The sequence below is a fragment of the Phyllostomus hastatus genome, unplaced genomic scaffold (genome assembly GCF_019186645.2).
Source record: "Phyllostomus hastatus isolate PE091 unplaced genomic scaffold, TTU_PhHast_1.1 phas_scaffold_39, whole genome shotgun sequence".
NCBI classification, from domain to species: Eukaryota; Metazoa; Chordata; class Mammalia; order Chiroptera; family Phyllostomidae; genus Phyllostomus; species Phyllostomus hastatus.
Genome location: NW_025334028.1, coordinates 6045520 through 6069845, shown reverse-complemented (window position 1 = coordinate 6069845; position 24326 = coordinate 6045520). Strand labels below are relative to the sequence as shown.

Sequence of the window (24326 nt, the reverse complement as noted above, 5' to 3'; positions counted from 1 at the left end):
TAGATTATGGCTGAATTTAGTCTTTTAAAAAACCTAAATACATACTCACTCATGAAAAATACGGATAAATTTCACAAAGTAAACATACCCATGTATTCAGTAAGTAGAACACTCTTAGCATCCCAGAAAATCTCTTGTTCCCTCTCAGTAACTAAAGTTAACTACTATCCTACCATCAGTGGGGGTGTCCAGCCCACGGCCCAAGATGGCTGAATGCAGCCCAACACAAAATTGTAAATTTACTTGAAACCTTTTTTTTTGCTCATCAGTTTTCATTAGTGCTTGTATATTGTGTGGCCCAAGACAAATTTTCTTCTTCCACTGTCCCCAGAGATGCTAAAAGGTTGGACACACCTGATTCTAATAAATTTAATTCAGACAACTCTTTATCTGATTTTACTAGGGTAGCTTGTGATGAATAATTGAGACTCCTTGTAACCCTTTATGGTAAAAGAAAACAGGATGAAACATTTAGAGATTTAAATTATGTAGTGAATTAAGACTTTTTTTTTTGGTTAAGGAATTTATAGCTGAAACCCAGAGGGGCTCCAAGTAGGATCCAGAAATTCATGTAATACGTTATTTTGAAGCTCCTTCCTTTTCTGTTGATGCTTTTGTTTCACCTCTTGTTTCATTTCCCATCCACCAAACCATTATAAATTCTCTATAGAATTTGTGTCCGGGTAAATTCTTCTTTCTTAGGTGGTATATATTAAATCTGTACTTTCTTTGTAATATAAGTTAATATTTTGATATGTTATTGCTGGTAGTTCTTATGTAGTATTTTACTTGGGTAATCTAATTTGTTATTTTATCTAAGTTGATTTAAAACAATTGTAAGCTTCTTATTGTATATAGATATATATGTGTGTATATTTGTACATATATATATTTTTTTTTATGGAAAACCTGGCACAGCGATGTTATATTGTATGATATTTTTGCTTCACCTTGTTTGTTTTTTTAGAAAGAAAATTATTATTTATATTTAATAGACTAATATATTTAAGAAATATATATAACACAAGAAAATATTTTATTAGTTACTAATAGTAATTAAAAATAAATGAAAGGATTTAAAAGGAACATGGGAAAATCTGACAGATATCTACCAGATTTCCATGTGAAGAAGGCTCATGTAAAGAGGGATGCTTGCTCTTTCCAGAGTAATCATACTAGGTTAATAGGCAGAGCATGTGAGATTTGATCCGTATTTCCCTGGCATTCACCTAGAGTTCAATGAGTGCCTGTTATGTGCCAGCAGCTATGTCTGGGGACTGGGAATATAGATTAAGAACAGGCTAGTATGGATAGCAAAAATACAAATAATTTCTATTGTATAAAAATAAGTTCTACAGAAGACATATATTGGGTTGGCCAGGAAGTCCTTTTTGTTTTTTCTGTAAGGTGGCTGGGTAGCACCTAGTTGTCTTTAATTGCATTTGAAACACTTTTGTTAGACTGTATGATGACAGCTGTCATATCAGCGTGCATTTAAGAAAAATCAAAATTGAATTTTTGTATAGGCATTTTAATATTGAAGATGGAAGAAAATGTGCAACATTTTCAGCATATTATGCTTTATTATTTCAAGAAAGGTAAAAACGCAACTAAAATACAAAAAACGATTTGTGCAGTGTATGGAGCAGGTGCTGTGACTGAGCCATTGTGTCAGAAGTGGTTTGTGAAGTTCTGTGCTGGAGATATTTCGCTGGACGATGCTCAACTGGGTACACCAGTTGAAGTTGATAGAGGTCAAATCAAGACATTAATTGAGAATGGTCAACATTATGCCATGTGGGAGAAAGCTGACATACTCAAAATATCCAAATAAATAGTTATTGGTGAAAATGAAAAATGTGTTTTTTATTTTATGGAAAAAACTAAACGGACTTTTTCGCCAACGCAATGTAAAATGTGGAGTGTATAGAGGGGGAAGAACTTACATCCTACCTCTGATATATTTTTAGGCACGGATTTTTATTTTATAATATTTCCTGAGCCTTATGTTCAATATAAATACTTGACTCCATCCAAAATAATCAACCTTATTTTCAGTTTTTTTCTGCATCTTTAATTAGGCTGGTCTCAGATTGCTTCATGTGTGTTTTATTTTCCACATTTGGTGAGTGATGCATAAAATAAAAGTACTTTAACATACATGAGCTTATTTGGATCTTATAAGGATCCTACAGATATGTTAGAAGAGGGTTTATTATCCTTATCTTAGAGATAAAGAAATGACAGTTGCCGAGAGGTTAAGAGATTTGTTTAAGATCACTGGCTAGTAAATGCCTGAAGCAGATCCCATTTCCCCTGACTCCTGATTAAGAACTCTGTATAGTATACCACCTGTGATATCTAGCAAGGTATGTAGTGGGTGGTCAAAAAGTTAATTGATATATACTATTCATACTATAATTCTTCTAATAGAATAAATTGTGAAGGACAGATGGTAGGTTGTAGAAGATTCTGATGAGTACTGTGGATGTGGGAGAATGTGTCAAATGAGTGATTTTTGTAGCTTTTGCTTTTCAGAATTGCCTAGATATATTTACCTCTTGTGATATTCCAGAGCTCTTTGTTGGTATTATGCTTATGTTCTTTTTAAAATAAACCTTATTTTGTAGGTGTCTAGGTAACTTGACATACTAGAATACCCTTGTGAACTTTAATCTTTCTAACAGTAACAATTTTTCTTAAAATGCTGTCAAATAATTCTCAATAAATATTTGTTGAATGAGTAAATGAATGTATCTTCTGCTTTTTAAAGTAAGCGTGGTTCTATATTTTATCGTTTATTCTGTATTTGTGTCTATATAATCCTAAAGCACAAAAATAAAATAATGATTTTTCGTTTTTTTATGTGAAACTTGAGTTAAATCTCATTTGTTTTAAAGAATATTTCCAAATGAATGTGAAAACCTTAACAGTTTAACTAGAGATATCTATGCTTTATGTGTGGCCTATCCTGAACCCCTTGGAGAAAGACTTTATACAGAAACTAAGATTTTTTTGGAAAATCACGTACGGCATTTACACAAGGTAAGGAATGATACATACATGCTATAAATACATTCGTAGCTGCATAGTTATTTGCTAAGTTCACTGTTTTTCAGTCCAGAATTTAGATCAAGTAAAGGCATATTTGTTTTATTTCCTAAATAGCATTTTTCTAGTTATACATATTTAAGATCTATGAGTCAAGCACTGTGCTGTTAGGTTCTCACAAGGGAAATTAGTATAGTTGTTCAAGATCATATAATCAGCGAATGAAAAATCAGGGTTTCAAATCAAGGTTTGTTTACCTTTAAAATGTGCTTCTATGCCCTCTGGATAGAACCAGGTTTTCTCTTAATGTTGCTTCCCACCTCTTGGCAAATCTCTATTATTTTCAACTTTTTGCTTCCTCTTCATATCCTATGTAAAGTCTTACAAAAGCCTAAAATTAAAAAGGGAAATGCTAAATTTAAAAGCATGAGAGAAACTATTTCTGACCAGTATTTTTGGCTAGTATGCCATGTGTATGAGGGCAACATCATAGACTTGATCTGTACATAAACAATAAATTTGCAGTATTTGACTGTAGACAGCATTTCTAACTTAACTTACTGATCTTCTCAAGGAGCTGAATGAGATCATTTATTGTCTGGGCTAGCAACTCAGACTTGACCTTTTAGTAGACCATAGACAACTCACATAATCTATTTTAAGTATCTTTATCTATAAAATGGAGATAAAACAACACAATCTAATGCCTAATCCTGAACAAAGGTTGGAGAATAAGTTTTTAAAGTGGTAGTAACTCATAAGTTGCTTGATCATGTGATAGTTTCTTTCAAACATTTAGAGGAAGTGCTGCACTTTTTGTTGTATATGGTAGATAGTATTCTGGTATGTACATACATAGTTCATGAAAGCAGTGTTGGTAACATACTTTCAATTGGTTTTAAAGTTAGTTTTAAAGTTAAACTTCTGTTGTTAGCTAGTGAGCTTTGGTTATACTATAATTGATAGCTATGACACATTTACGAATTTTACAATTTTATATTTTAGAATAAGTTGTAAGTGTAACTTTTTAAAAACTTCAAAGTAATCTTAGATTTATAGAAAAGTTGCAAAAATAGTATAGAGAGTTCTTATATACTTTTATTCAGCTTCTTAATGTTAATGCTTTGCATTATAGTGGTATGATACTAAAATTAAGAAATTAACATTGGTATAATTGTTTGATTTTTAAAATGGTGTATGATTATACACTATATGTTCTTATATCCAGTGATAAAAAAGTTGGCTCATGTGTAGATGACAAAGTAAATTGTTAATGTAGCCAAAAAAATCAGTTTCACCTGTGAGAAGAAAATTTGATTTGGTTGAGGGAGGGAACTTTTTAAATTAATTAATGTACTTACTACATTACCATTACAGATAATTCAGTATATACAGATAAACAAAAAGAATAAAATAAACATCACCAACAACATAATGCCACAATTAACCGTTGTTAATATTTATGATATATCTATATTTAAATATATCTCTTTTGGTACATATGTAATTTGATTTGATAATTTCTGTAATGCATACTTTTGCTTTGTGCAGACTTCCATTTTTTTTAGAAAATTGAGTTATGTTATACACTTTGTAGTCTGCTTTTTGTTTTTAATGATATTGTAAGTCTCTCTTTATTTGTCAGTAAATAGACTTTTGTAATCCTGGCAATGACAATAAAATTTTTTGTGGTGTGGAGATACTGTGATTTGTTTAAATGTTTTTATATTGCTGGACATGTACATTATTTCCAATTTATATAATTTGTTATTATCAATAATACTTCTGTGAACATAGTTGTGACTAAATTATTTTTGTGTAACCAAAGTTTTGTAGGATAAATTCCTAGACCTGGAATTTACTGTGTTCTAAGTCAAGAACATTTTTTACTGTTTTTGACATATAATAACAAATTTTTCTTGGGTTTATATTGTTTCAAACAAGCAACAGTACTTCCTAAGGGCACTCTATTCCCTAGGATTATTAATAGTTGCTGTTTCTAATTTATTTACCAATAAGATTGGCAAGAAAAAGCATTGCATTAGATAATTAGTTAGATGAAAGTTGAGGTCAAGATTTCTTAAGGTTACATGGACAGTTAGTTAATGAAAGAACTGAGAACTGCCAGCCAAGATGGAGGCATAGGTAGACACACTGTGCCTCCTCGCACAACCAAAATAAGGACAACAATTTAAAAACAAAAAACAATCAGAACTGACAGAAAATCAAACTCTATGGAAGTCCGACAACCAAGGAGTTAAAGAAACATTTATCCTGACTGGTAGGAGGGACGGAGTGGGGCTGGGGAGAGTGGGGGCAGCCAGGGCGGAGAGAGCTTGCAGCAAAGCAGCAGCTGGCGGGCCCAGCAAGGCGAGGGATTGTGGAATGGGGCACAGCATGCAAGGTGGCTGGCAGACCAGGCGGTCCCACGTTTGCGTGCAGATAAACCAGGTGAAACTGGGGACTGAGACAGACCACACAACCAGGGTCCCAGGCTGGGGAAATAAAGCTTCAAACCACTGATTGAAAACACCTGTGGGAGTTGAGGTGCTGGGAGAAACTCCCAGTCTCACAGGAGAGTTCCTTGGAGAGACCCACAGGGTCCTAGAATGTACACAAACCCAACCACACGGGGAATCAGCACCAGAAAGCCCAATTTGCTTGTAGGAAGCAGAGGAAGTGACTGAAATCCAGCAGAGAGCAGAGCAAATGCCATTGTTCCCTCTAGGACCCCTGCCCCACATACAGCATCACAACCCAGCTATGTGGGTTACCCTACCAGGGTGAATACCTACGGCTCTGCTGCTCACTATGTAACAGGTGCATCAAGACAGAAAAAATGGCCCAAACGAAAGAACAGATCAAAGCTCCAGAAAAAATACAACTAAGCGACAAAGTAGCAGCCAACCTATCAGATACACAGTTCAAAACACTGGTAATCAGGATGCTCACAGAATTGGTTGAATTTGGTCACAAATTAGATGAAAAAAATGAAGGTTATGCTAACTGAAATAAAGGAAAATGTACAGGGAACCAATAGTGATGGGAAGGAAACTGGGATTCAAATCAACAGTGTGGACCAAAAGGAAAAAAGAAATATCCAATCAGAAAAGAATGAGAAAACAAGAATTTAAGAAAATAAGGAGAGGCTTAGGAACCTCCAGGATATCTTTAAATGGTCCAACACCCAAATCATAGGGGTACCAGAAGGAGAAGAGGAAGAGCAACAAGTGGAAAGGATATTTGAACAAATAATAAAGGAGAACTTCCCCAATCTGGCAAAGGAAATAGACTTCCAGGAAGTTCAGGAACCCCAGAGAGACCCAAAGAAGTTGGAACCAAGGAGGAACTCACCAAGGTACGTCATAATTAGATTACATCTTAAGAGCAGCAAGAGAAAAGGAGAAAGTTACCTACAAAGGAGTACCCATTAGACTGTCAGCTGATTTCTCAAAAGAGACCTTACAGGCAAGAAGGAGCTGGAAAGAAGTATTCCAAGTCATGAAAGGCAAGGACCTACATCCAAGATTGCTCTATCCAGCAAAGTTTTCATTTAGAATGGAAGGGCAGATAAAGTGCTTCCTAGATAAGGTCAAGTTAAAGGAGTTCATCATCACCAAGCCCTTATTTTATGAAATGTTAAAGGGATTTATCTAAGAAAAAGAAGATAAAAAAATGTATAGTAAAAGGACAGCAAACTCACAATTACTAACAACCACACCTAAAACAAAAACAAAAACAAACCAACCAAACAACTAGAACAGGAACAGAGCCACAGAAATGGAGATCACATGGAGGGTTATCAACAGGGGAGTGAGTGGGAGGAGGAGAAAGGGGGAAAAGGTACAGAGAATAAGTAGCATTGGTTGTAGGTAGAAAATAGATAGGAGGGTAAGAATAGTATGGGAAATGTAGAAGCTAAAGTACTTATATGTATGACACATGGACATGAACTAAAGGGAGGGAAGTGGGTGGGAGAGAGTGTACAGGGTGGAGGGGAGTGAAGGGGGGAAATGGGACAACTGTAATAGCATAATCAATAAAATATATTTAAAAAAAAAGGAGAACCTGAGATCCCCTGAATATCAGTCCAGTATATTTTTATGGTTAGACTAGATTTTCTTTAAAAATAATGTTTAAAAGTTAGACCTCAATTTTTGGTTTGATTTTCATTTTCAAAAAGTAATCGCTTTTGCCCTGGCTGAGTGGTTGAGTTGGTTGAATCGTCATCTGTACACCAAAAGGTTGCAGGTTTGCTGCTTGTCAGGGCTCATACCTAGGTTGTGGGTTTGATCCCCAGTTGGGGCATGTACAGGAGGCAACCAGTCGATGTTTCTCTTTCACATTGATGTTTCTCCCTGTCTCTCTGTCTCTCTCCACTCCCCCCCTTCCCTCTCTTCTTTTCCCCCTATCCTCCCTCCTCCCTCCTATCTCTAAAAATCAATAAACATATCCTCAGGTGATAATTAAAACATAATAAAAATAGGCTGCGTTTTTAAAAATTTTATTTTAGTTGTTCAAGTACAGTTAAAATAGGCTTCTTTTGAGTAAATTTTTAAAAACTTGGGGAATGTAGAAAATCAGTTTGCATAAAAAAGTGTTATTTACATAGTAATTTGGAGTAATGATATAATTATATCAGGCTGATTTACTAATATACTTAGCAGGCCGATCAGATGTGATGGGTTTGAGGAAACACATAGAGACATGGCAATAGAATTACATTCTAGATGAACTAATATTAAAAAATTCTAGCCCAAAGAGAGCATCATACCATTACATGTCCTTTTATCTTAGAGAATAAAACAATTTACTCTCTAATATGGATGCTTCACTTTTATGTCTAAGACTCACATTGTTTTTTAGTTGTTTCATTGTTACTAAAGGTAGTTAAATTAGAGTGGAATTTGTAAGTGCAAGTTATAATGCTTAAATTATGTCAGTTACTTTAGAATATTAACTTGATAAATTTACAGTTTATAAATGAAAATTATTAGCTTTTTACAAGTAAAAATATTTTTCTTTCTTATATAGAGAGTTCTGGAGTCTGAAGAGCAAGTACTTGTTATGTATCATAGGTATTGGGAGGAATACAGCAAGGGTGCAGACTATATGGACTGCTTATATAGGTAAGTATGCTTTTATACTCTGGCAGTCTAAACAGTATTTCTTGTGTTCATAATGGAAGGGTTTCAAAAAAAACCCCAAAACAACAACTACCTACTACCCATTGAAATACACAAAACTAGAGCATTTTCTGCCATACAGACTTCTCGGCTATAGAAAAGATCTGCAGTCTGGGTCATGTGGGTATTTGGGAGCTAGGCTGTGTGTGGGAAGTTATTCTGTGACAAGTGTATTCAATAGTATAGCTCTATTTCTTCAGCTTATTTGGAACTACATAGTACATGTTAAATCTCAACAAAAATCCAAAGTGAAACCTTAGTTTGGATGAAACTTAGCAGAGTAAATCTAAGCCCACATTCCCCTTCAGTAGGCTTGACTCTAGGATCCAGTGTTTTATGTCATGGAAACACTATTAGTTAAAGTACTCAGCAGTTTTCCTTTTGAATTTCCACCCTCTCTAGGCATTTTGAATTACTTCCAGTGTCATAATGCCCCATGGCTTTGTCTTCCTGCCTTTCCTCATGCTATTCGCTCTCTCTCAACTGCTTTTCTTCCTTTTTTTGAATGACTAATTCTGATGTATTTTTCCACATTCCCCTCTTTGGACTTCCTTCCCCACCTCTGCCCAGTCTCCTGCTTAGATCTTTTATGTTAACTGCCATACCTGCGAGTTCCATGGCATCTGCTGGTCCTCTTTAACCTGTTCACGTAGACAATGGAAAGAAGTACTTAGGTACGGAAGGCAGAGAACTATTTATTCGGTGTATAAATAAGAAATAGTGCCATTAGTACCTGGGCCATTCACATTTGGACGTGGGGTATGTGCTTTTGAAATGGTTGTGGCTGTGATGCATGCAGTGTTAGTTCACCCTGTGCATGCCACAGACATATCTTTGCCTTATTTTCTCACTGGGGAGATGCCAAAGAGTAGAGCTGGTCTCAAAGCATTATCTGCACAGTGATACCATGCAGGAATACCACACTGGGGCCAAGGCTTGGTTTTCTTGGTGTGTTTGTCCTTTGCTTGACTGGTTCACATTCCCTTAGGTTTTTTAACAATACTGGAGTTTATTCACTGTAAGTTGTCTATATTAGAAAGTGGAGCTTATTTCTAATGGCCAGTAGTTTTTATTTCTTCTTAGAAGAGCAAAATGCAGTAAAACCAGAAACCAGCTATTGCTGACAAGCACAGCATTTACTGTTGGCATTGGCTTTTATAAAGCAGTGTATTTGTTAAACATCCTGACATTTGATGTTTTTTTTCCCACTCATCCACCAAAGTGATGTAGTCATAAATAGAACTTTAACAATTCCCCAACTAAATTGTGGGAGAGAGTTGGGGTAATTTTAAGGGTAAGAGCATGCATGCCTTTGCCTTTGCTGGGAATTTTGGGTCACTGGTATGGAAATAACAAGAGTATTCAGATTGTGTGCCATGGAATGGAATCTCTCTTTAGTTGAGACAGTTCAGTAAAGATTTAAGTTGTTTTTCTATTCTTCATTTTTTAGGACATAATTTTCTTGGTTTTCCTGTATTTATGTTTACCAAAATCAATTTGATACTATTTAAATTAAAACTATTAATTTAGTACATTAATGAGTTTTTATTACAATTTGCAGTCTATACGATATCCATGTATGTGTGAATGTATATAAAATGGTATGAAATAGTTAGTGTCTTGTCTTTATAGGTGAGTAAACTGAGGGTTGGAGAGGTTAAATGACTTTGCTTAAGGGCTCAGCCAAAAAAAGCACAAGGGCAGGATTTAAACCCAGATCAGTCTGATTAAATCCATTTAACTTCTTGATTCTGCCCTAGCCTCATTCTAGATGCTCTTTTAGTTACTTATGTAGATTCTATTCTCATCCCTTTTCTCACACGACATGTTTTTTCTAGGATGATCTCAGTTACTCCTGGTTTTAGCTACAACCTACATATTGATAGCCACCAAAATATTTATTTATCCCACACAGTTTAAGTTTCAGAGGAGTGTTTCTACTTAGCTTTCTATATCTCCAGGATGTTCTGTGAGTACGTACATTGTACTACTGCAGGTTTTCAAAACAGGGCTGATTATATCTTCTCCATGCACACTGTTCCAGCATGACTAATTTTAATGAATGGTAGTACTGTATGCCTAGACATATATGCCAGAAGTCTCAGTTATCCTTTACTTAAGGTTTTCCTCTCCACCAGACCCCTACTGGTTGACTCTTCCAAATATCTCTGAAATTCATTATTTTTTTTTGCACTGCTATAGCTCAAGCTTTTTATCATTCCTCACCAGGACTGTTAGTGGTAAAGTCCCAGTAATTAGTTCCCATTTTTTATTTCTAATTTATTCTATTTGGTAAACTTCTACTATCTAAAGTGCAAATTTGATCAGTGTCTAACCTCTTCTTTACTCAGATTTAACTTATAAAATGGATGTGCATTAGCATAGATGACTTAAAGAATCTGATTTTAAAGAAAAACAATGATCTCTGGCTGGTATAGCTCAGTGGATTGAGTGCAGGCCTGCAAACCAAAGGGTTGCTGGTTCAGTCCCAGTCTAGGGCACATGCCTGGGTTGTGGGCCAGTCCCCAGTGGGGGGGGTGCATGGGAGGCAACCACACATTGATGTCTCTCTCCCTCTCTTCTTTTCTTTCCCTCTAAAAATAAATAAATAAAGTCTTTAAAAATAAAGAAAAATAATGATATTCGTGCCCCACCTTTCCCAATTCTACATATCTGTTTAGACCTTACTGGCCCTTGAAGTACAATACTTAAAGTATTAGCTTGAGAATTAACAACTCTTGAAATCCAGTAACTATTAGCATGAGAATAATTTTTGTAATGGAATTTTCTAAGATAGGTTAAAAAGCCTGATTTCTTAGAGGCTTTCTAAATATTCTTGCCAAATACCATTGTGTTACTGTTCATACTGCAGAAAAGCAAGGATACTTACTAACCACTTTGTTGACAGAATAAATTGTAAGAACATGTACTTTGCATTATACCTAAGCAGAACAAAAAGGTATTATCTGTGTGGTAAACTATTTTAAGAAATTATAATCTGATAAATTATCTAGCAATTTTCTTTTATGATTTTTTAGAACATGTCTATTTGAAAAACAAGTATGTAGTTAATATTGTAAAATACCACAGTGACTTAGAAATTAAAAATGGTATATTGATATAAAAATGAAAATTGTAATGTTTACATTTTAAATTAAAGAATTTATTTTGAAATAATTTTCTTTAAATCATTTTAAAATGTTGTGTATCAAGCTTAACGTATCAAGAGTAGAAATCTGGACTAAGAAAGATATATTTAGTGTGTTAGTTTAGATTTTTATTCCATGAAGGGGAGAGAATAGTGACTTGTCCTATCAGATATAAGCATATAAAGCTCCATTGAAACCGTGTCCTGGTCAGGAATAGGCACATGATCTTTAGGACAGATTAGTGGATTCAGACCTGCAGAACTAGCAACTGCTTCTTCAGAGCTAACAAACCACTGTTCTGAGAAGTTTACACTTACTATGTAGGTATAAAGGAGCTACTGTAGGATTTTGAATGGGGAAGTGACATCATGAAAGCAGAATTTTTAGATGAGTTGGAGATGCCACAAACTGGAAGTAGAAACCAATTGTGAGAATGTTACACGTGATCCAACCGGAGAGTACAGAAATGGCATTGGAAGTGAAAAGGAAACTCAAGAAGGAGGTGATGAATAGTTAGTAGGACATAAAGACCAGCTGATTAAAAAAGGCAAACTGGAAGGATGGGATAAGTGAGATTACTGGGGTAGCCATGATACCATTGTCCCAAAAAGAAACTGGTTTGGAGCAAAGGATCCATAGAGAAAGATACATAAATGATAAAGATAGGACACTTAAGTTCCCTCTCCTTGGGGCACATATGCCATTACTGAAATATTATATTTGTTGATGTTGGTATATTCTATCAGATGTGCAAGCTCTGTGTGGGTGGAGACCACATTTTTATTTTTCATCTCTGTCCCCAGTGCCTTGCATAGTACTTGCCATAAAGTATACACTCAGGCAGTACTTGTTGAATGAGAGAGAGTGGGATAACTCATGAGTTTCTGTGCTAGTTCTGCCACTTATTAGCAGATTGACCTTGGCAAGTTCTTTAAGCTAAGCTACAATTTTCATATATATGAAGTTAGGATTGTGATAGTACTGCATATATATCTATCTCATGGTATTCAGCTGTGTAAAATGCATAGGGTTATGTCTGACACATGATAACGTAGTCAGTAAATGTTAGTGATTATTTCTATTTCCTGTCATTACTGGATCTTATGATCTGGCTCCAGGCTGCTTTTCCAAGTTTGTGTTCTAGTATTACCTTTTGCTGTCCCAGCTATCTGAAATGTTACCCATTTATTTTTTCAGTAATTCATTGAAGAAGTCATTTTTCAGAACTTCAGAGTTGCCTGCCACTGTTCTAGATGCAGTGTCCAAGACATGGTCCTTGCCTGCAGACCTATTCTAGAGGGGAGAGGGATGGACAGAATGAGCAAACATGTAGCAGAGCAGGATTATTTCACATAATAGCAAGTACTATGAAAAAAATAGAACAATTGTGTGTCAGATAGTTCTTTATTGGGGGTAGGAAGTTAAGGGTTTTGTTTTGTTTGTTTGCCTGGACTAGGTGGCTTTATTAGAGAAAGCCAGGATTACAAAACACTTACGAGTTGGTTTGGGGGCCCTTCTTGCCAAATATGGGTACAAAATGGACAAAGTGCTGGTTACACCCCATCTGCTGTTTGGCCTAACCAGTCTTCATTTTCTTTTGTTTGGCCATTTTGGGAGTCTTACCTCTTTCCCAGCACAGGCCAGGGAACCATGGACTTTACCTCTAAGCACGCAGCTGGCTACTTGCAGAGTGGTCAGAACCCTCACCCCACACTGGCTCGGGGCAATGTCCTTGTCTAGGGGGTGTGCCTGCCAGGAGCACAACTTGATCTGGAAGCATTCCCTCCAGAGAGGCTGTGTGAGCCTTGATCTGGGTGACCAGCTCTTGGCTGGTCACCTCCAGGGTGTGTAGCTTCTAGGTGAGAACAGAGAGTTGAATGTCAGCAGCCTCGGCAGGTAACTACTTTCAGGTAGAATCAAGGCAGAGAAAGGAGCGAGGGCACACATGTCCTCACTGCCTGCTGTATACCACGTCTCTCAGAGTTAACTTGGATTGGGGTCAGGTCTGGCCTGAGAGAGAGGGCTGTTTGAACTGAGACCTAAATGACAGAGCTAGAGATGAAAATATCTGGGATAGAGCCTTTCAGGCATTTCATGTCCTATCCCAGATACTCTATTTCAGGTAAAAACAAAAGCAATTCTCTTTGGTGTTTACTTCTGTCTTTCAATCATATTCTTCTTTCCCCTGCTGGAAAGCATGGTTGGAAACCCTGCATGAAATTATGAGGGTTACATAATGAAGGAAAAATAATGTGACTTTGTTAATGTATGGGCAGAGGAGACTAAATGTCAAATGGAGTACCTAGGTTGTAAGCCTTGGGAGTACAGAGGCTTGAAGTTAGTGCATGTGGGAGTGGAACCTCTGTAAATGGTTGTGGCTATGCCACTTATATTTCATCACCTCTTTAGAATTGTTGGTGGAGTTAGGCAGTTGAAATTTTTGTTGTCTTTACATTCAGTGTTGGTTGTCTGTAAATGTTAAGTGGATGTTCATTTTATGCAGTGAACATTAGAAAGTGTGTGTTTTAATATGAGATTTCATGGTTGTTGTCTAAATACTTGCATTGTCAATAGCTATTTAGTATATTGGCAGAACCTTTCAGGTGAATAGGTTTTTTTTTGGTTGTGAATATTAGAGACATTGTAGTGAAATCTGGGATGGTAAAATAGTGAGTGTGTAAATATTACAGGCTCTTTCTATACATTTTATTTAATTTTAGAACTCTATTCATCTCAGTAATTCTTAGAATTTATCACAGTTTTTAGTCTTAGAATATATTGAAACAATTTCTTTTTTTAAAGCATATTTTATTGATTATGTTATTACAGCTGTCCCAGTTTTTTTCTCCCCTTTATCCCCCTCTGCCCTGTACCACCCCTCCCTCCAGCATTCCCTCCCTTCCTTAGTTCATGTCCATGGTTCATACTTGTAAGTTCTTTGGCTTCTCCATTTCCCGTACTATTTGTAACCTCCCCCTGTGTAATTTATGCCTACCAATTATGCTTCTTATTCCCTGTAGCTTTCCCCCTCTTCTCCCCTGCCCCCTCATGCTGATAACCTTTCATGTAATCCCCGTTTCTGTGATTCTGTTCCTGTTCTAGTGGTTTGCTTAGTTTGTTTTTGTTTTTGTTTGTTTAGGTTCAGTTGTTGATAGTTGTGAGTTTGTTCATTTTGATCTTTTCCTATTTCTTAGATAAATCCTTTTTTAAATTATATTTTATTGATTATGCTATTACAGTTGTCCCATTTCCCCCTTCACTCCCCTCCACCCTGTACACTCTCTCCCACCCACTTCCCTCCCTTTAGTTCATGTCCATGTGTCATACTTACAAGTTCTTTAGCTTCTACATTTCTCATACTATTCTTACCCTCCTCCTATCTATTTTCTACCTACAACCAATGCTACTTATTCTCTGTACCTTTTCCCCCTTTCTCCTCCTCCCACTCCCCTGTTGCTAACCCTCCATGTGATTTCCATTTCTGTGGTTCTGTTCCTGTTCTAGTTGTTTGCTTAGTTTCTTTTGGTTTTGCTCTAGGTGTGGTTGTTAATAATTGTGAGTTTGCTGTCCTTTTGCTATACATGTTTTTTTAAAATCTTCTTTTCTTAGGTAAGTCCCTTTAACATTTCATAAAATAAGGGCTTGGTGATGATGAACTCCTTTAACTTGACCTTATCTGAGAAGCACTTTATCTGCCCTTCCATTCTAAATGAAAACTTTGCTGGATAGAGTAATCTGGGATATAGGTCCTTGTCTTTCATGACTTGGAATACTTCTTTCCAGCCCCTTCTTGCCTGTAAGGTCTCTTTTGAGAAATCCGCTGACAATCTGATGGGAACTCCTTTGTAGGTTACTGTCCCTAATCTCTTGCTGCTTCTAGGATTCTCTCCTTCATTTTTACCTTGGCTAATGTAATTATGATGTGCCTTGGTGTGTTCCTTCTTGGGTCCAACTTCTTTGGGACTCTCTGAGCTTCCTGGACTTCCTGGAGGTCTATTTCCTTTGCCAGAATGGGGAAGTTCTCCTTTATTATTTGTTCAAATAATTTTTCAATTTCTGGCTCTTCCTCTTCTCCTTCTAATACCCCTATAATTCAGATGTTGGAAAGATGTCCTGGAGGTTCCTAAGCTTCTCCTCATTTTTTTGAATTCTTATTTCTCCATTCTTTCTTGTCTGGTTGTTTCTTTCTTCCTTGTGGTCCATGCTATTGTTTTGAGTCCCAGTTTCCTTCCCATCACGCCTGGTTCCCTTGTGCATTTTCCTTCATTTCTTTTATGGTAACCTGCATTTGTTCATCTAATTTGTGACCAAATTCAACCAATTCTGTGAGCTTCCTGATCACCAGTGTTTTGAACTGTGCATCTGATAGGTTAGGTATCTCTTGGTCACTCAGAAGGATGAGTTTTGGGGCACTGATTTGTTCTTCTGTTTGAGCCATCTCTCTCTCTCTCTCTCTCTCTCTCTGTCTTTTTTTTTTTTTGGTCTGGTTGCTCCTGCTATGGTGAGAGACAGAGCCTTAGGTGTTCACAGGGCTGGGCACCCCAGTCACTAGATTGTGACGTTGTATGTGGGGGCGGGGTCGAGAGGGAACAATGGCAGTAGCTCCATTCTCTGTGGGACCTCAGTCCCTTCCCTGGGATCCTGGGTTGCGCACTCTGCTCTGCTCCACAATTGCCACCTCACTGGGTCTGCCAGCTGCCGCTTTCGTACTCAGGGTCTACCCACTGCGATCTTGCATGCCCCAGATGCCTTATGCGCTCCCGGTTGCCTTATGCACCCAATTCTCCCTGTTCTCTGCGACGCAACCCGCGCCCGGCTGCTCGTCTCAGCCCCTCCTACCGGTTCTATTCCAACTTCTTGGCTGTCTGACTTCCATTCAGATGAATTTTCTGTCAGTTCTGGGTGTTATTCTGCCTCTAAATTGTTGTTGTTCCAATCTTGGTTGTGTGTGGAGGTATGGTGAGTCCACCTATGCCTCCATCTTGGCCAGAAGTCAGATAAATCCTTTTAACATTTTATATAATAATGGCTTGGTGAGGATGAACTCCTTTAACTTGACCTTATCTGGGGAGCACTTTATCTGCCCTTCCTTTCTAAATGATAACTTTGCTGGATAGAGTCATCTTGGATGTAGGTCCTTGTCTTTCATGACTTGGAATACTTCTTTCCAGTCCCTTCTTGCCTGTAAGTTTTCTTTTGAGAAATCAGCTGATAGTTTTATGGGAACTCTTTTGTAGGTAACTGTCTCCTTTCTTCTTGCTGCTTTTAAGATTCTCTCCTTATCTTTAATTTTGGGTAACTTAATGATGATGTGCCTTGGTGTGTTGCTTTTTGGGTCCAGTTTCTTTGGGACTCTGAGCTTCCTGGACTTCTTGGAAATCTATTTCCTTTTACAGATTGGGGGAAGTTTTCCTTCATTATTTCTTCAAATAAATTTTCCATTTCTTGCTCTTCCTCTTCTCATTCTGGCGTCCCTATGATTCAGATGTTAGAGCACTTAAAGTTGTCTGAGTGGTTTGTAAGCCTCTCCTCATTTTTTAAAATTCTTGTTTCTTCATTCTGTTGCAGTTGAATGTTTATTTCTTTTTGTTTAAAATTATTGATTTGAGTCCCAGTTTCTTTCCCTTCACTGTTGGTTCCCTGTATATTTTTCTTTATTTCACTTTGTGTAGCCTTCAATTCTTCCTTCATTTTGGGACCAAGCTTAGTCATTTCTGTGAGCATCCTGATTACCAGTGATTTGAACCCTGCATCTGATAGGTTGTTTATCTCCTTGTTACTTAGTTCTTTTTCTAGAGTTTTGATCTGTTCTTTCACTTGGGCTATAATTCTTTGTTTCAGTGCACCTGTTACATTGTAACAGATAGAGCCTTAGGTGTTTTCCAGGGCAGGGCAACCCTCTTGGCTGGGTTGTGGTGCTCTCTGTTGGGGAAGGGTCAGAATGGGAACAATGCCGCTTGCTGGGTTGTCACCCTGGTTTCCATCATTTCTGTTGCTTCCCACAAGTGGATTGTGCCCTTTCTGGTGCTAATTTGCAGGTGGGTGGGTTTGTGTACATTCTAGGGCCCCGTGTGAGACTGGGAGTTTCTCCCACCTTCACAAGCCCCACAGGTTTTTACTGCCAGAGGTTTTGAGTCTATTTTACCCTACTGAAACCCTGGGCTTATCTGAGCTAGAATGTGGGAGTGCCCTGTCTGCCAGCACCCCTCTACCTGCACAGTCTGCAGCCTTGCTATGCATTATCTCTGCCTGGCTGCCTGTCTTTGTCCCTCCTACCAGTCTGGATGAACAGTTCTTTATTTCCTTGGTTGTTGGAGTTTCATGTAGTTTGATTTTTCTGGCAGTTCTGATCGCTTTTTGTTTTTAAATTGGTTGTTATCTTTCTTTTGGTTGTGTGAGGAAGTGAAGTGTTTCTACCTATGCCTCCATCTGGTCAGGAACTCTGAAACAATTTCTTTATAAAGCTGTTTTTCTCAGGTAGACAAAGTGATCTTGCTTTCTACTGTCTATAACAATCAATTCCATTTTCTTACCCACTAATTGTGATTTTTGTTGTTTGTTTAAAACTGAAAAGTTATATTTTTCCTGGGGAAAAGTATAAATTAGAGAACAGACCTGGCTAAGATCTTTTAACCATTTTCTGTTTAATTCTTTGCAAAGTAAATGTATCTTGACTTACTGACAAGAATCTGGGAATGAACAAATGAGTTTGTTGAAAGCTTATCTGTTGGATAGGAGCTATTGTGCTATAAGACTTGGAATTTTTAGAGCAAAACCCTTGAGTTTTTTAAAAAATTTATTCATTTTAGAGAGAGAGAGAGAGAGAGTCATTGACTTGTCCCATTTATTTATGTATATATGGGTTGCTTCTTGTATGTTTTCTGACTGAAGATTGAACCCTATAACCTTGGCATATCCAGACAATGCTCTAACCAATTAAACTACCTGGCCAGGGACCATTGAGTTTGTTTGTTTGTTTGTTTGTTTGTTTTAAGTGAGGCTGGGGTAATAGGGTTTTTTCCACTAGTCTAGAGGTCTTTTTTTTGTTTTTTTAAGATTCTGTTTATTTTTTAGAAAGAGAGGAAGGGAGGAAGAAAGGGAAAGAAACATCCATATGTGAGTGAGGAACACTGATTGGTTGTCTCTGCCATGCCCCCAACTAGGGACCTAGCCCACAACCCAGGCATGTGTTCTGAGAATCAAGCTGGCGACCTTTTGTTTTGCTTCTCAGGCCAGCACTTAATCCACTGAGCCACATGAGCCAGGGATAGAGAGGTCTTATTCTTTGTCTCTTAGGGCCTTGCACAGAAAGTTGGGCTGATAATTTTTATTTTTTTAAATTTTTACTTAATTTCTTTTGGATATATTACTGAACTGTTCTGTAGTTTATTTATAATCCTAAAATTATTATTCCAGAGTTGCAAGTTATTTGTTTTTCTACTGATTTTGACATACTGTCAAATGATATTACATTTATTTTTCAGGTATCTAAACACCCAGTTTATTAAAAAAAATAAATTGACAGAAGCTGACCTTCAGTATGGCTATGGTGGTGTAGATATGAATGAACCACTTATGGAAATAGGAGAGGTAGGAAATTCCTTAATTTACTGGCAAATATGAGTGTTTTTACTTATTTAAGTAATTTGATTTACTGTTCTTTTTTAAATTGACTATTAAAATTGTCAAAATTCAAAAAATAAATGTTAAGTAAATAAAATACTGTAATGACTTCCTAAGAATATTCAAGTAAATAAGAACAGCAGAAAAGATACGATGAGTATTGTTTTAATAATTAAGTTAATGACAATTTAATGGTTCTACTATGTGACAAAGCTCATGAAAAGTATTTAGAAATGTTGAGACTTGTAGTTACAAATTGCAAAGGACATGGACATACAGGAGAATCTGAAAGATAATAAATGCAAATTTATGGGTATAGCAAGATTTTTTTAACTTCTAAAAAGTAATTAAACTCAGAGTAACACAATGAAATGTGCAGTTTAATAACTCGGAATTTTGAGGTACAGTGCAAATTTAAATGTGGAAAATTACTTAATGTGTATATTATGAAAGAAATACTTTAGTATGTTTGTTTATCAATGTAATACATTTATTGAGCAACCAGACATTCTGGATTTAGTGGTGAACAGACAGAAGGTTCCTGTCCTCACGGGGAAGCAGATATCAAATATATAATGAAATCAATTTTAAATTGTGATGAGTGTCAATGAAGGAAACAGCAAGATGCAGCATCAGTAGAGATTTAAAATAGAATAATCTTTTTGGAAAGAAATTTGTCAGTGTCTTTCAATAGACTTTAAAATATTTAATACCTATTGATTGACCATGTAATTCGAGGGCTAGTAATCTATATACCATGAAAATAATAAATATAGGGGGGAAAAGTATTTGAAAGTTTTCCTTGCAATCCTTGCTAATATGTATGACTAATGGGTAAGAAATCTAAATTTCTGATAGCCAACAATAAAACACAAAGAAGAATATATCCAGTATGATTTTGTTATAAAGGCAGGCAAAGTAATAAATTAGTAGAGAAAATAGTTTATAGGCACTTTTAACAAAGGGGAAAATGGTTTATAAAAATAATTGGGCATAATATTTTATATTTAATAGGAATATAACTACAGAGGAAAAAAGGATATTCTGAAGCACATCAGTGAGAAATACCAAAATCTTAACAGTGGTTGTTTTAGTTATTAGGCTTATAAGTGAATATTTTACTTAATGTTTGTTCCTTATTACCAACACCATCAAGCCTGCTCCTTTTCCCAGAGTAAATCACTATAAACAGTTTGGTTTATATCTTTTCTGAATGTTATGTGTACATTTGCATATAAATACTCATGTATATATAACAATAGTTTTTATTTTATTTTAAACAATGGTGTTATACCATATTTAAAGTCCTCCAACTTGTATTATATACCTTTTTTGTTAACATGTTGAGGAATTCTTTTTGCATGAAGTTACTTTTTCATGAGAGCTTAATGTTCTACATCAGGGATATAACAATAATTTATTAACTATACTATTCCTCTTTTAGTTTTTTGTTATTATAAACAATACTACAGTGAACATCGTTGTTTATTTATTAAATGTTTTTTGAGCCCCTCTGTGTGCCAGGCATTGTTTTATATGTTAGGAATACAGTAGTGAACAAAGATAAAAATGTTACATTCATGGAATGACGTTTATGAACGCTTTATATGCAGGCAGAGACTTTCATAGAGTGGGTACCTGGAAGTTGATTTTCTGCCAACTTGCCTTTCAAAGGCTTTACCAATCCAACCACAACTATAAAAATCTCATTTTCTTATGTATTACCTTCTGTTTTTCCCTGTTATTGCTATTTAAAAAGACAAAAAAGAAGGCAAAACTTGAAGGATGTTCCCTGTAAGAAGACATGCTTTCACTCATTTGAAATGGAATTACCCATGGATCAGAATAAAGTTACTCCAGGGAAACAGAATAGAGAGGCTGAAGACAGACTTCTACTGCTATGGATGCATTTCACTTAGAAACAGGAGCAATCAGTTTTTGATGCTGAAATAATTTGTATGGAAAAAATATATTAGACTTTAAAGGCTGAAATGTGAAAGGAAAACTTTAAAACTTTTGGAAAACAGTATAGAAGACCTTAAGATCTTATGACCATATCCTTACGACCTTAGGGTAAGGAAGGAGTTCTTTAAAAAACACAAAAAATAAAACTGACGAAGGAAAAAATTGATAAATTTGAATACATTAAAATACAATATGTTTTTACTAAAAAACTACTGTAAAGAAACTCAAAAGTCCACAAACTGTGGCAAACTGCAATATGTAAAACTATCAAGGGATTAATTTCTACAATATATAAAGAACTCCTAGGCTACATTAAGAACAAGACAAACATTAATGGGATAATGGGCAAAAAAATGAATTTCACAGGAAAAAACTGAGATGCACAATAAACATATAAAAAGATGCTCAGTTTTATTTGAGAAAATGCCAGTTAAAGTTACAAAGAGACAGCATTTTACATACAACAGATTGGCAAAGTCTGCTAAAGACGGTCAGTCACACATGTTGTCAAGGAACTTTCATTCATTGCTTATGCCCGTGTAAATTGGAAAACCACTTGACTCAGTAAAGGTGCATGTATTCCTAACCTTGTAGGGCATCATATTCACTCACAGGTGTATATCTTGGAATTTCTTACTTAATGTTCACCAGAAGATACATACAAGAATAGCAGCATTTTTTCTCAGTAGCAAAAAAACTGGAATCACAAACATGTCATCAGCAGTAAAGAGGAAAAATAAATCATGGTGTACTTATACAATAGGATACTACATAGCAGTGTCAATGATTGAGCTATATATTGCTGTATTTTTCAATTTAGATGGAGTTCAATGACAGTTAAAATTTTAAAAATTATACATAGAAGAGTATACAGCATGATTTTGTTATCAAGGTCAGAAGTGGTCAAATTCAAAATTATATGGGAATACTTACGCATATGGTAGAATTATAAGCAAGGGAAAGAAGTAACACAAATTGAGGATAGTGAAAACCTGAGGGGTAATAGTAATGGTGAAGTCATATTTCATAAACTTTGTTGGTGGATACAGGGGTGTTTTATTTAATTAGTCTTTAAACTGACATTCTCTTATGTTTGTATGAGAGGCTTTATAATTTAAAAATTAGCTTGGGCTAGAATGGGAGTAAAAGGGAGAAAACTGTACTTGAACAATGATTAAAATTAAAAAAAATTAAAAAAAAATTAGCTAACAGCCAAATTATGTTGTTTTATTTAACATAATTCATTTGTTTGTTATAGTCTTGGTATCTGTAACGCCTCCATAATATTGAACATTTGATAATCAAATAAGGTTTTATAAAAATCAATTATTTCTGTAAAATTTTCAGCTAATCAAAAAACCTAAATTCTGTTCTTTGTACAAGTCTTATATAATGTCATTTAATATTAGAAATTAATTTTCCTTGCATTTATTCAGTATTTATTTGAATTTTCAAATATTAGTTATAGATACTTTTTTGGTGGATTTTTTTAAAAAGTCTTAAACAAATGTTAAGGAAAAAATAACAAGTAATTTAGCCTTGATGGTTTTTATTTTTCATGGCAGCTAGCATTGGATATGTGGAGGAAATTGATGGTTGAACCACTTCAGGTCATCCTTATCCGAATGCTGCTTCGAGAAATCAAAAAGTGAGTTCTGACATTAATCTTGTTGAGTCAGTTTAATTTGTTATTTGGTATGGTTTAAAATAGTGTACAGTTGCTTGGCTGTTGACCAGACATAGGCCTTATTTTCCTGTAATGAGCCTCATTTTCCATCCTAATAACAACACTTTAAAATTGTTTTTTAATTTTTTGGGCAGGTCTTTGGTCTTTACTTATAGCTTAAACATGCATAGTAAGTAAATAAGCCCCTGAAGGAAGTGGCTTACTTATTTTCAATCCTGAAACTTGTTGGACCTTCCAAGAAAGTGCTGAGTTCTTTTTTTAAAATGTGAGTCTTTTTTTTTTTCATTGATTTTATACAGAGAGAGGAAGTGGGAGAGAGAAACATCGATTTTATTGTTCCGGTTATTTTATGCATTCATTGATTGCTTCTTGTATGTGCCTGACCGGGTCAAAACTACAACCTTGACCTATCCGGTCAGGGTCATAAGTTCTTTGGACATATTCTTTCAATTTGAATCCTGATGAGGATAACCTATTCAAGAAAGCAGATTATTCTAAGTTAGTTGCTTACCTCTAAGTCCCACTGTTAACCAATAACTTGCCTATTATTATCAGGTAAATTTATGGGAAAATGGCTTCCTACTCTATTCATGACCCATAGTGGTTGACTGTTTACCTTATTGCTATGTTAATAGAGTTTGGAACAAAGCACATTTTCCTATGGAGTCCAGAATAGAATATCCTTGGGTCAGCTCTGGTTTAAAAGATTCTTACTAATCTTTGGAAAATCAAAAGAACTCAGCTTTGGAGAAGCACTAAAAGTCAGTTATGCTGACGTACCATATTTTTTGGACTATAAGATGCACCTAGGTTTTAGAGGAGGAAAACAGGAAAAAAAATTTTGAAGCAAAAAATGTGGTAAAATATTTAATAACATAAATAACATTAATATTTCACCAATGTAAATGTAAAGCTACATTTGGACTATAAGATGCACCCCCATTTTCCTCCCAAATTTAGGGGGGAAAGGTGTGTCTTATAGTCTGAAAAATACGCTATGTGTAATAAATTTTAGGTTACCGGAACTGATGTTATAGGAATTACTTAGACCAGTGAATTGTAGCGTGATAATGACCATAGCATCTGAAACTGCTTTCTTTTTTTCTTTTATTTTTAAATTTTTATTTTATTTCCAATTACAGTTTATATTCAATATTATTTTGTATTAGTTTCACGTATACCAGCATAGTGGTTAGTCAGACATATACTTTACAAAGTGTTCCCAATATTTTCAGTGCCCACCTGGCACCATGCATAGTTATTATAATATTATTGACTATATTTCCTAGGCTTTACTTTACCACCCCTGTGCCTGCTTTGTGACCACCAATGTGTACTTCTTAATCCCTTCACCTTTTTCACCCAGACCCCAACCCCCTTCCCCTGTAGCAACCACAGTGTGTTCTCTGTATCTGTGAGTTTTTTCTGTTTTGTTTGTCTTGTTCTTTAGTGAATCTGCTTTCTTTAAGATGCAGTTGTAGAGTTTTTTTATGTGAGGAGCTTCTAGTAGGAAATAAGGGGTTTAAAAAAATAACAGAAGAGGATAGGAGACTATTTAAAAGTAAATTGATTTAAAAAAATGTTACTCAGCTTTTTAGTGATTCCATTGTTTTCAAAGACAACAAGATTGAGAGAAATGGCAGTAGTAAAGCAGTGGGTAAAACA

The 24326-nt window shown here is 35.7% G+C and overlaps 1 protein-coding gene across 4 annotated transcripts in view; it reads left to right on the top strand.

Annotated features, from left to right (window-relative positions):
• The window catches only part of CUL2 (cullin 2), a 109236-nt gene that overhangs the window by 29018 nt on the left and 55892 nt on the right, over window positions 1-24326 (top strand). For all 4 annotated transcript variants that reach the window (XM_045820387.1, XM_045820386.1, XM_045820384.1 and 1 more), the window contains 4 exons: window positions 2943-3045; window positions 8086-8180; window positions 18871-18976; window positions 22540-22622. In XM_045820387.1, coding sequence (XP_045676343.1) covers window positions 2943-3045; window positions 8086-8180; window positions 18871-18976; window positions 22540-22622 — 387 coding nt within the window. The remainder of the gene's footprint in view (window positions 1-2942; window positions 3046-8085; window positions 8181-18870; window positions 18977-22539; window positions 22623-24326) is intronic.